Source organism: Nerophis ophidion, linkage group LG17 (assembly GCF_033978795.1).
Source record: "Nerophis ophidion isolate RoL-2023_Sa linkage group LG17, RoL_Noph_v1.0, whole genome shotgun sequence".
Classification (NCBI taxonomy): domain Eukaryota; kingdom Metazoa; phylum Chordata; class Actinopteri; order Syngnathiformes; family Syngnathidae; genus Nerophis; species Nerophis ophidion.
In genome coordinates this window covers 3,292,438-3,304,689 of record NC_084627.1, presented here as the reverse complement: position 1 = coordinate 3,304,689, position 12,252 = coordinate 3,292,438, and the positions used below count along the sequence as shown (strand labels likewise).

At 42.9% G+C, this 12,252-nt stretch overlaps 1 protein-coding gene across 5 annotated transcripts in view; it reads left to right on the top strand.

The window, feature by feature from the left end:
* The first annotated feature begins 1,963 nt into the window (after positions 1-1,963).
* Positions 1,964-12,252, top strand: part of LOC133535789 (ARF GTPase-activating protein GIT2-like) — a 44,439-nt gene continuing 34,150 nt past the window's right edge. For 4 of the 5 annotated variants that reach the window (XM_061875739.1, XM_061875741.1, XM_061875738.1 and 1 more), the window contains exons 1-3: positions 1,965-2,148; positions 11,142-11,275; positions 11,354-11,466. In XM_061875739.1, coding sequence (XP_061731723.1) covers positions 2,097-2,148; positions 11,142-11,275; positions 11,354-11,466 — 299 coding nt within the window. In that variant the 5' untranslated portion in view covers positions 1,965-2,096. Of the gene's footprint in view, positions 2,149-11,141; positions 11,276-11,353; positions 11,467-12,252 lie in introns of all 5 variants that reach the window. The other variant, XM_061875736.1, reaches the window with a different exon arrangement.

The window sequence follows — 12,252 nt, the reverse complement described above, 5'->3', positions numbered from 1 at the left end:
CTGTCGCCGAGCAACACGGACTTTCAACTCCCTCCACAGATTTTCTATGGGGTTGAGGTCTGGAGACTGGCTAGGCCACTCCAGGACTTTCAAATGCTTCTTACGGAGCCACTCCTTCGTTGCCCGGGCGGTGTGTTTGGGATCATTGTCATGCTGGAAGACCCAGCCACGTTTCATCTTCAAATCTCTCACTGATGGAAGGAGGTTTTGGTTCAAAATCTCACGATACATGGCCCCATTCATTCTTTCCTTAACACGGAGCAGCCGTCCTGTCCCCTTAGCAGAAAAACAGCCCCAAAGCATGATGTTTCCACCCCCGTGCTTGACAGTAGGTATGGTGTTTTTGGGATGCAACTCAGTATTCTTCTTCCTCCAAACACGACGAGTTGAGTTTATACCAAAAAGTTCTATTTTGGTTTCATCTGACCACATGACATTCTCCCAATCCTCTGCTGTATCAGACGGGCCCGGACATGCACTGGCTTAAGCAGGGGGACACGTCTGGCACTGCAGGATTTGATTCCCTATTGGCGTAGTGTGTTACCTTTGTTACTTTGGTCCCAGCTCTCTGCAGGTCCCCCCCCCGTGTGGTTCTGGGATTTTTGCTCACCGTTCTCATGATCATTTTGACCCCCACGGATGAGATCTTGCGTGGAGCCCCAGATCGAGGGAGATTACCAGTGGTCCTGTATGTCTTCCTTTTTCTGATAATTGCTCCCACAGTTGATTTTTTTCACACAAAGCTGCTTGCCTATTGTAGATTAACTTTTTCTTGTCTGGTGCAGGTCTACAATTCTTTTCCTGGTGTCTTTCGACAGCTCTTTGGTCCCCATAGTGGAGTTTGGAGTCTGACTGTTTGAGGCTGTGGACAGGTGTCTTTTATACAGATAACAAGTTCAAACAGGTTCCATTAATACAGGTAACGAGTGGAGGACAAAGAAGAAGTTACAGGTCTGTGAGAGCCAGACATCTTCCTTGTTTGAAGTGACCAAATACTTATTTTCCACCATAACGGCGTGACGCAGTGGAAGAGTGGCCGTGCGCAACCCGAGGGTCCCTGGTTCAAATCCCACCTAGTACCAACCTCGTCACGTCCGTTGTGTCCTGAGCAAGACACTTCACCCTTGCTCCTGATGGGTGCTGGTTAGCGCCTTGCATGGCAGCTCCCTCCATCAGTTTGTGAATGTGTGTGTGAATGGGTAAATGTGGAAGTAGTGTCAAAGCGCTTTGAGTACCTTGAAGGTAGAAAAGCGCTATACAAGTACAACTGCGATGAGGTGGCGACTTGTCCAGGGTGTACCCCGCCTTCCGCCCGATTGTAGCTGAGATAGGCGCCAGCGCCCCCCGCAACCCCAAAAGGGAATAAGCGGTAGGAAATGGATGGATGGAAGTACAACCCATTTATTTATTTATTTATAATTTAGAAATAAATTATTTAAAATTCCTACAATGTGAATTCCAGGATTCTGTCTCTCACGGTTGAAGTGTACCTATGATGAAAATCACAGACCTCTGTCATCATTTTAAGTGCGAGAACTTGCACAATCGGTGGCTGACTAAATACTTTTTTGCCCCACTGTATATTTACCACGAATTGATTAACGTGGACCCCGACTTAAAGTTGAAAAACGTATTCGGGTGTTAACATTTAGTGGTCATTTATACAGAATATGCACTGTACTGTGCAATCTACTCATAAAAGTCTCAATCCATCAAAATCCCCCTCTCCACCGTGCTGCCTGTTACAAGATAGCCATAAAAATAACGGTCGTCAGGTTTATATTAATGATTATTTGTCGATTAGGTTTGTTTTTTAATGACCTCTCTGTAGGTGCTACGTTCCAACACAAGCAGATAATATACATTTGCGAAAAGGACGCGACCAAGGAACCGAACAAGGACGCAGCGGCTCCAATAGTGTTGGAACGGGGCCCATCTTTGTTCAACAGTAGACTCGCCTCCTCCAATAGTGTTCGACCGGGGCCCATCTTTGTTGAGCAGTAGGCAGGCAGATGGGCAGAGTTGTTGCTTTCTTGCCAGCCCAACACGGATTATTTGACCTCGGCGTATGCCCAAAACCCAAAGCGTGAAGGGGGATGTCAAAGCGAGTGCGAAGCAAGGAGGTCTGCGCCGACTGCAGTGCTCCAGGTAATAATAATAATAATAATAATAATAATGATGATGATGATGATGTCGGGCAAGCTAGCCTTAGCCGCTCTAGCTAACATGCTAGCTGACCGACCACAACACTTTAACTCGTTTTCTCCGTCGAAATCCTTCTAAATGTTTGTTTTGGTTAAAACGTTTCTTGTGGGTGTAGGAGACGGTACGAACTTTTCAGCTCATTTTTAATTATATATTTTTTTTATAATTAAAACATGCACGATAAAGACGTCTGTTATCTAGTGTTTTTCAACCACTGTGCCGCGGCACACTAGTGTGTCGTGAGATACAGTCTGGAGATTGTCTAATTTCACCTATTTGGGTTGAAAACATTTTTTGCAAACTAGTAATGTTGAGTGTCGGTGTTGTCTAGAGCTCTTCCATATCAGTAGGTGGCAGCAAGTAGCTAATTGCTTTGTAGATGTCGGAAACAGCGGGAGGCAGCATGCAGGTAAAAAGTTGTCTTAACGCCATCCATCCATCATCTTCCGCTTATCCGAGGTCGGGTCGCGGGGTTAGCAGCCTAAGTAAATAAATAAATAAATGGGTTGTACTTGTATAGCGCTTTTCTACCTTCAGGTACTCAAAGCGCTTTGACACTACTTCCACATTTACCCATTCACACACACATTCACACACTGATGGAGGGAGCTGCCATGCAAGGCGCCAACCAGCACCCATCAGGAGCAAGGGTGAAGTGTCTTGCTCAGGACACAACGGACGTGACGAGGTTGGTACTAGGTGGGATTTGAACCAGGGACCCTCGGGTTGCGCACGGCCACTCTTCCACTGCGCCCAGACTTCCCTCTCCCCAGCCACTTGGTCCAGCTCCTCCCGGGGGATCCCGAGGGGTTCCCAGGCCAGCCGGGAGACATAATCTTCCCAATGTGTCCTGGGTCTTCCCCGTTGCCTCCTACCGGTTGGACGTGCCCTAAACACCTCCCTAGGGAGGCGTACGGGTGGCATCCTGACCAGATGCCCGAGCCACCTCATCTGGCTCCTCTCCATGTGGAGGATCAGCGGCTTTACTTTGAGTTCCTCTCGGATGACAGAGTTTCTCACCCTATCTCTAAAGAAGAGGCCCGCCACCCGGCGGAGGAAATTCATTTCGGCCGCTTGTACCCGTGATCTTATCCTTTCGGTCATGACCTAAAGCTCATGACCATAGGTGAGGATGGGAACGTAGATCGACCGGTAAATTGAGAGCTTTGCCTTCCGGCTCAGCTCCTTCTTCACCACAACGGAACAATACAACTGAAGACGCCGCACTGATCCGCCTGTCGATCTCACGATCCACTCTTCCCCCACTCGTGAACAAGACTCCTAGGTACTTCAACTCCTCCACTTGGGGCAGGGTCTCCTCCCCAACCCGGAGATGGCACTCCACCCTTTTCCGGGCGAGAACCATGGACTCGGACTTGGAGGTGCTGATTCTCATTCCGGTCGCTTCACACTCTGTGAACCGATCCAGCGAGAGCTGAAGATCCCGGTCAGATGAAGCCATCAGGACCACATCATCTGCAAAAAGCAGAGACCTAATCCCGCGGCCACCAAACCGGAACACCTCAACGCCTTGACTGGCGCCTAGAAATTCTGTCCATAAAAGTTATGAACAGAATCGGTGACAAAGGACAGCCTTGGCGGAGTCCAACCCTCACTGGAAACGTGTCCGACTTACTGCCAGCAATGCGGACCGAGCTCTGACACTGATCATACAGGGAGCGGACCGCAACAATAAGACAGGTGGTGTCTAATGCTTAAACCAAAAATAAACAAAAGGTGGGTGCCCCTAAGGAAAAACATAGAAGCTTAGGGAAGGCTATGCAGAACCAAACTAAAACTGAACGGGCTACAAAAGTAAACAAATACAGAATGCTGGACGACAGCAAAGACTTACTGTGGAGCAAAGACGGCGTCCACAATGTACAACCGAACATGACATGACAATCAACAATGTCCCCACAAATAAGGATGAAAACAACTGAAATATCCTTGATTGCTAAAACAAAGTAGATGCGGGAAATATCGTTTAAAGCAGTGGTTCTCAACCTTTTTTCAGTGATGTACCCCCTGTGAACATATTTTTAAGTCAAAAAACCCCTAATCAGAGCAAAGCATTTTTGGTTGTAAAAAAGAGATAAAAAAGTAAAATACAGCACTATGTCATCAGTTTCTGATTTATTAAATTGTATAAAAGTGCAAAATATTGCTCATTTGTAGTGGTCTTTCTTGAACTATTTGGAAAAAAATATATAAAAATAACTAAAAACTTGTTGAAAAATAAACAAGTGAATCAATTATAAATAAAGATTTCTACACATAGAAGTAATCGTCAACTTAAGTTCCCCTCTTTGGGGATTGTAATAGAGATCCATCTGGATTCAGGAATTTAATTCTAAACATTTCTTCACAAAAAAAAAGAAATCTTTAACATCAATATTTATGGAACATGTCCACAAAAAATCTAGCCTTCAACACTGAATATTGCATTTAGCATTTATTAACACACTTTATGAACTTACATTCATATTTTCTTGAAGTATTTTTCAATAAATATATTTATAAAGGATTTTTTAATTGTTGTTAATTTTAGAATATTTAAAAAAAAATCTCACGTACCCCTTGGCATACCTTCAAGTACCCCCAGGGGTACGCGTACCCCCATTTGAAAACCACTGGCTTAAAGGAAGACATGAAAGTGCTACAGTGAAATACCAACCAAAAAAGAGAAGAAGCCACCAAGATAAGAAGTAAAACACTAAACACAGAAAAACAGCAAAAAAGTGAAAATAAGTCATGATGTGATGTGACAGGTGGTGACAGTACACCTACTTTGAGACAAGAGCTATAGTGATGCATGCTTGCTTATGCTTTAAGGTCATATCCAACAATTGCGACAACCACATTTTACTGTTAAGTAAGTTTGAATTTTAAATAATTTCTGCTGGTGGTGTCACCGCATTTTTTCAACGCAAAAAATGTGCCTCGGCTCAAAAAAGGTTGAAAAATACTGATTTATAGCAGTGTTTTTCAACCACACTAAAGGCTGGTGTGCATGTGGGAGATTATGTAATTTCACCTAATTGTGTTAAAAATATTTTTGCACACAAGTAATTATAATACGTAAATAATGTGCCGTTGTTGAGTGTCTGTGCTGTTTAGAACTCGGCAGAGTAACCGTTACTTTTAGACCTCCACCCCAGATCACACCTCACTCCAACCCACTTCTCCAAAGTGGGCTGGCTCAGGGTGGAGGACAGAGTAAAACAACTTGCACTGAGCCTTGTCTATAAAATCCGCTACACCTCCCTGATACCGAAGTACATGTCAAACTACTTCCTTAACGTAAAAGACCGCCATAACCACAACACCAGGGGGAGCTCCACAAACCACGTTAAACCCAGATTCCGATCTAACAAAGGTCTTAATTCATTCTCTTTCTATGCCACATCAATGTGGAATGCACTCCCAACAGGTATAAAAGTAAGTGCATCTCTATATTCCTTCAAAACCGCACTAAAACAACACCTCCAGGCAACTTCAACACTTTACTAATACCCTCCTCCATTCACATCCCATCTACCCGGATTGTAAATAACCTAATGTAAATAATCAAATGTATTTTTAATGTATATACTTGTTTTTATGCTATCTGAACTCACTATGTTCTCTGCTGGCTGTACATATCCTGCTAAGTAAGACCTACACTGTTTCAATGTCCACATTTCTCTGTTGATGCAATTTTTGATGACTGAAGTACTGATATCAACCAAAGCTCCTCATCCCACCCCCCGGATTGTTAATAATGTAAATAATTCAATGTACATACTATGATGATTAACCTGTGTGATGACTGTATTATGCTGATAGTATATATTTGTAACATGAATTGATTAACGTGAACAAGTTGAAAAACTTATTGGGGTGTTACCATTTAGTGGTCAATTGTACGGAATATGTACTGAACTGTCCAATCTACTAATTAAAGTTTTAATCAATCAATCAATAGTCTTCCATATCAGTAGGTGGCAGCAGGTAGCTAATTGCTTTGTAGATGTCGGGAACACGTTGTGTCATGTTCACAATATGCAGATGACAGCGGGAAGCAGCATGGAGGTAATAAGGTATCTAACCAAAAATACACAAAAGCCGAGTGCCGCTGAGAAACGGCATCGAAGCTTAGGTATGGCTATGCAAAACGAAACTAAAACTGAACTGGCTGCAAAGTAAACGAAACACAAAATGCTGGACAACAGCAAAGACTTACAGCGTGTGGAGCAGACGTCGTCTACAAAGTACATCCGTAAATAACATGACAAACAACAATGTCCCCACAAAGAAGGACAGCGTCCGCACAACTTAAATAGTCTGGATTGCGAAAACAAAGCAGGTGTGGAGAATAGCGCGCTCGAGGAAGACATGAAACTGCAACAGGAAAATGCCAACAAAACAGGAAAAAACACCAAAATAGGAGGGCAAGACAAGAAGTAAAAGACTACACACGGGAAAACAGCAAAAAAGCTCCAAATTAGGGACGGCGTGGCGCAGTGGTAGAGTGGCCGTGCGCAACCCGAGGGTCACTGGTTCACATCCCACATAGTACCAACCTCGTCACGTCCGTTGTGTCCTGAGCAAGACACTTCACCCTTGCTCCTGATGGTTGCTGGTTGGCGCCTTGCATGGCAGCTCCCTCCATCAGTGTGTGAATGTGTGTGTGAATGGTTAAATGTGGAAGTAGTGTCAAAGCGCCTTGAGTACCTTGAAGGTAGAAAAGCGCTATACAAGTACAACCCATTTATCATTTATTTATTTATAAATAAGTCAGGGTGTGATGTGACAGCTGGTGACAGTACACCTACTTTGAGACAAGAGCTATACTGATGCAGGCTTGCCTATGCTTTAAAGTCATATCCAACAATTGCCAGAACCACTTTTTATTGTCAATATCGGCTACGGTGTTTCGCTTTTTAATGATTTCTGCTTGTGGTGTGCCTCAGGATTTTTTCAATGAAAAAAAATGTGCCTTGGCTCAAAAAAGGTTGAAAAACACTGATCTACAGGCTCTCTGGCGAGAACCAATAGGAACGGTTGTTACTAGTACAGACCTGGGCAAATTTTTTGACTCGGGGCAAAATTTAGAGAAAAAAAATGTGTCTGGGGGCCGGTTTATCTTTTTTTAGGAACACTAATACAAACCCTCACAATAATGTCTGATTGAATGCTAAAAACGTTGTGACGTTATTTTTTTTACTGAATGACACACCCACAATGTACATGAAAATAAAGAATGTGGGATTTACAATATTAACAATGGACGATAAAACACAGAATATTGACAACATACGAAGGTCACACCCTCTCCATACACATATTTTACAATCAGGCAAAGCGCAACAAAAATGCAACAAACACCGAAATATGAATGCGAAGGGTAAAAAACAACAACACCTAAAGCTTTAGAACTTTCTTGTAGGGGTGGGCGATATGGCCTTTTTTTAATATCTTGATAATTTTAGGCCATATCGCGATACACAATATATATCTCGATATTTTGCTTTGGCTTTGAATTAATTCTTGATACATATAATCACAGCAGTATGATGATTCTATGTGTCTACATTAAAACATTCATCTTCATACTGCATTAATATATGCTACTTTTAAACTTTCATGCAGAGAAGGAAATCACAACTAAGTCAATTGACCAAAACTGTATTTATTAAACAGTTGTTAAGCAGTGGCACGAACGTTCATGTCATTTCCAAAACAGAAAGTGCAAGATTGTCAGAGACATTTTAAGTGTCAAATAAAAATGAGCTGCATGATAGGAAATCAAATAGTGTTCGTCCTTCGCTATGTGGTAGGTTACTACGGACGTTATTAAATTCTGTTGTTGACTATTTTTTTCATATGGTGTTGACGGAAATGTTTGCCTCGGCATTTTGATGGAATAGAGATGTTGACATGCGGAGTAAGCACTCTTCATTCTCTAGCAGGTGACTTTTCAAATGATGCCACATATTAGCAGTGATGCTACTTTTTATAGCAATGCTTTTGGCCCACACTGGACAAATTACGGTTGTCTATTCGACATATTCCCACTTGAAGCCAAACCACCGCCAGATGGTGGACCCCCTGCTGTTTTTCTTGGGAATTAATTCTTCCTTTATTTGCACCTTCTTTCTCTCATATTGCCACTCGCACGGCTGCGCTAGCATCACAGCTAACGTTACCCATGCTGCTCCCTCTCTGCTGGCCGATGGCGTATACGTATGTGACGTATGACGTGACAGGATGTGACGTATGTAAGAAGTTGCGCTTGCTGTCTGTGAGAAGGAGAGACAGGAAAGAGCAAGGAGAGCCTGTCATGTTACGCCCGCAGCTAAAAGCAACTGCGTGAGAACGTATACTCAAATATCACGATATAGTCATTTTCTATATCGCACAGAGACATACCCGCGATATATTGATATATATCGCTCTGCGCTACCCAGAATGTACATGAAAATAAAGAATGTGGGAAACAAAACAAAGTGCACTTTTGTGCATGATGTCACACAATATATTTCAATAACTGTCAAATAAAAATGAGCTGCATAATAGGAAATCAAATGGCTATGTGGTGGGTTACTGTTATCTCCTTATGTTGTTGACTATTTTTTTTCATACGGTGTTGTGGAAATGGCTGCCTCTGCATTTTGTTGGTGTGGCACCGAACGGAGATGTTGACATGCGGAGTAAGCACTCTTCATTCTCTAGCGGGTGACTTTTCGAATGATGCTACATATTAGCAGTAATGCTACTTTTTCTAGAAACGCTTTTGCCCCACACTTGACAAATTACGGTTGTCTGTTCGACATATTCCCACTTGAAGCCAAACCACCGCCAGACAATGGACCCCCTGCTGTTTTTCTTGGGAATTAATTCTTCCTTCATTTGTTACCAGATTCTTACCTTCTTTCTCTCGTATTCCCACTCGCACCACAGCTAACGTTACCCATGCTACTACCACTCTGCTCCGCGAGGGGCTTATACATACGTATGTGACGTTTGTAAAAAGGTGCGCTTGCTGTCTATGAGAAGGAGGGACAAGAAAGAGTGGGAAATGCCTGTAGTGTAATGCCAGCAGCTAAAAGCAACTGTGTGAGAACTTATACTCAAATATCACGATATGGTAATTTTCTATATTGCACAGAGACAAACCCGCGATATATCGATTATATTTATATATATCGCCCAGCCCTACTTGCCGATATCTTAAAAGGAAGCAAAATCAATTTTAACCCTTGTGTATTGTTCATATTGTTGTTATTCAGCCAGCGTTTGTACCGTTGAATTTTGTGGCTTTTAATGCCTCACAATCAAACACTTTTATGTTAAAGTACTAAACATACATATGTTAAGGGACGGCGTGGCGCAGTGGAAGAGTGGCCGTGCTCAACCCGAGGGTCACTGGTTCAAATCCCACCTGGAACCAACCTTGTCACGTCCGTTGTGTCCTGAGCAAGACACTTCACCCTTGCTCCTGATGGGTGCTGGTTGGCGCCTTGCATGGCAGCTCCCTCCATCAGTGTGTGAATGTGTGTGTGAATGGGTAAATGTGGAAGTGGTGTCAAAGCGCTTTGAGTACCTTGAAGGTAGAAAAGCGCTATACAAGTACAACCCATTTATCATTTATTTATTTATGTTTACCTTATCCCAATAAACATCTCTTCAGTATTTGAAAATAAAAACCAAAATACTGAACAGATGTTTAACTTATCCCAATAAACATCTGTTCAGTATTTTAACATAAAAATGTTTGATAGATAGATTGATAGTACTTTATTGATTCCTTCAGGAGAGTTCCTTCAGGAAAATTAAAAAAAAAAATTTGTGAGGCATTAAAAGCCACAAAATGCAACGGGTCCATCGGACCCGCAAACGTTGGCTGAGTGACAACAATATGAACGTTGCACGGAAAATTTCTCTGCCAGTTTCTGCATCCACACCAGGTTGCAACATTGTTTGTCAACACTGTCTGCTCTCATTTTCTCGCACATTTAACCCTCTGATGTTCTGCGTACCTACACTCTGTCATTATTCTGTCTGTGCCTGCTGTGTGTTTGCATGTACAACTTTCTCCGACTTTCTAGGACGTGTTTTATGCCACTTATTTTTCTGTCTCATTTTGTCAACCAGACTTTTAATGTTGTGTGTGAATACACAAATTGGAGTTTTGTTGATGTCATTGACTTGTGTGGAATGCTAATCGGGCATATTTGGTCCCTGCATGACTGCAAGCAAATCGATGCTAACATGCTATTTAGGCTAGCTATATGTACAATTGCATCATTATGCCTCATTTGTAGCTATAGTTGAGCTCATTTAGTTTCTTTTAACGGCGTGGCGCAGTGGTAGAGTGGACGTGCGTAACCCGAGGGTCCCTGGTTCAATCCCCACCTAGTACCAACCTCGTCACGTCCGTTGTGTCCTGAGCAAGACACTTCACCCTTGTTCCTGATGGTTCGTGGTTAGCGCCTTGCATGGCAGCTCCCTCCATCAGTGTGTGAATATGTGTGTGAATGGGTAAATGTGGAAGTAGTGTCAAAGCGCTTTGAGCACCTTGAAGGTAGAAAAGCGCTATACAAGTACAACCCATTTATCATTTATTTATATTTGCGTGTGTTGTGTGTGTGTGTGGGTGTGTGTGTGTGTGTGGTACACAGAACATCAATTTCCACACTTCTATTAGCGTCGGGTCCAGTGGAACCGGACATCTTATATGTAATAGAAATGTGTAGGGGGGGTGTATGGTGTGTGGTCATTAAATATGTATTCTGGTATATGTTCTTCACCGAAAATAAGCCAAAGTCAGTGAGTCTATGTTTGAAAAAGTAATTAATTGTATCATTTTTCTTTTAATAAAAAATGATAACGGGTCCCGAAAGGTGTATATATATTTTTTCCTGACAGTACTGATTGTTTGTGTGTTCCAGAGCCTCGCTGGGCTTCCGTCAACAGAGGTGTGTTGATCTGCGATGAGTGCTGCAGTATCCATCGAGGCTTGGGACGACACAGCTCCCAAGTCAGGCATCTGACCCACTTGATGTGGCCCCCCTCCCAGTTCCAGGTGACTTGTGCTTGTCCGTGCAGCAGCACACAACATTCTATCCCCGCACAATTAGACTAGCTCCGCCGTATTTTACAGATGGTGCAAACGCTCTACGGCAATGGCGCCAATTCCATATGGGAGCACAGCCTTTTGGACCCCTCCTCTTCGGCGAGTGGGAAACGCAAAGCCAGCCCGCAGGACCGTGTTCAGTAAGTGTTTGCACATGCTGCACAATGTCAACCTTTCAGCTGACGGACTGGGACGCCTCGTTCATAATTGTTGTGTTTTTTTGTTTTGGGTGTAGAATGCTCCTTTTGGCAGCGTTGTGCGGGCGCTATGGATGGGCAATATGGCCTAAAATCTATGCTGCTATATACAGTACAGTCCAAAAGTTTGGACACATCTTCTCATTCACAACACAACCAATGGTCCCAACCCCATTGATAAAGCAAAAAATTCCACTAATCAACCGTGATAAGGCACACCTGTGCAGTGAAAACCATTTCAGGGGGCTTCCGTACCTCTTGAAGCTCATCAAGAGAGTGCCAAGAGTGTGCAAAGCACTACCGTATTTTTCGGACTATAAGTCGCAGTTTTTTTCATAGTTTTCATACTAAGGAGCGACTTATGTGTGAAATCATTAACACATTACCGTAAAATATCAAATAATATTATTTAGCTCATTCACGTAAGAGACTCGACGTATAAGATTTCATGAGATTTAGCAATTAGGAGTGACAGATTGTTAGGTAAACGTTTAGCATGTTCTATATGTTATAGTTATTTGAATGACTCTTACCATAATATTGTCAGGCTTGGGCTGTGGATGTTTGTGCTTCCTCGATGCAAGGATGATGTGGGACGAGTCAGGCATGAATGTAAGTACCTGGTTGTTTATTTAATAAACAAATAAACAACAAAAAGCGCTCACAATGGAGGAAGAAACTTGGCTAAACAGTACAAACGTGAAACAAAAACACCTGCTCGATGGCATG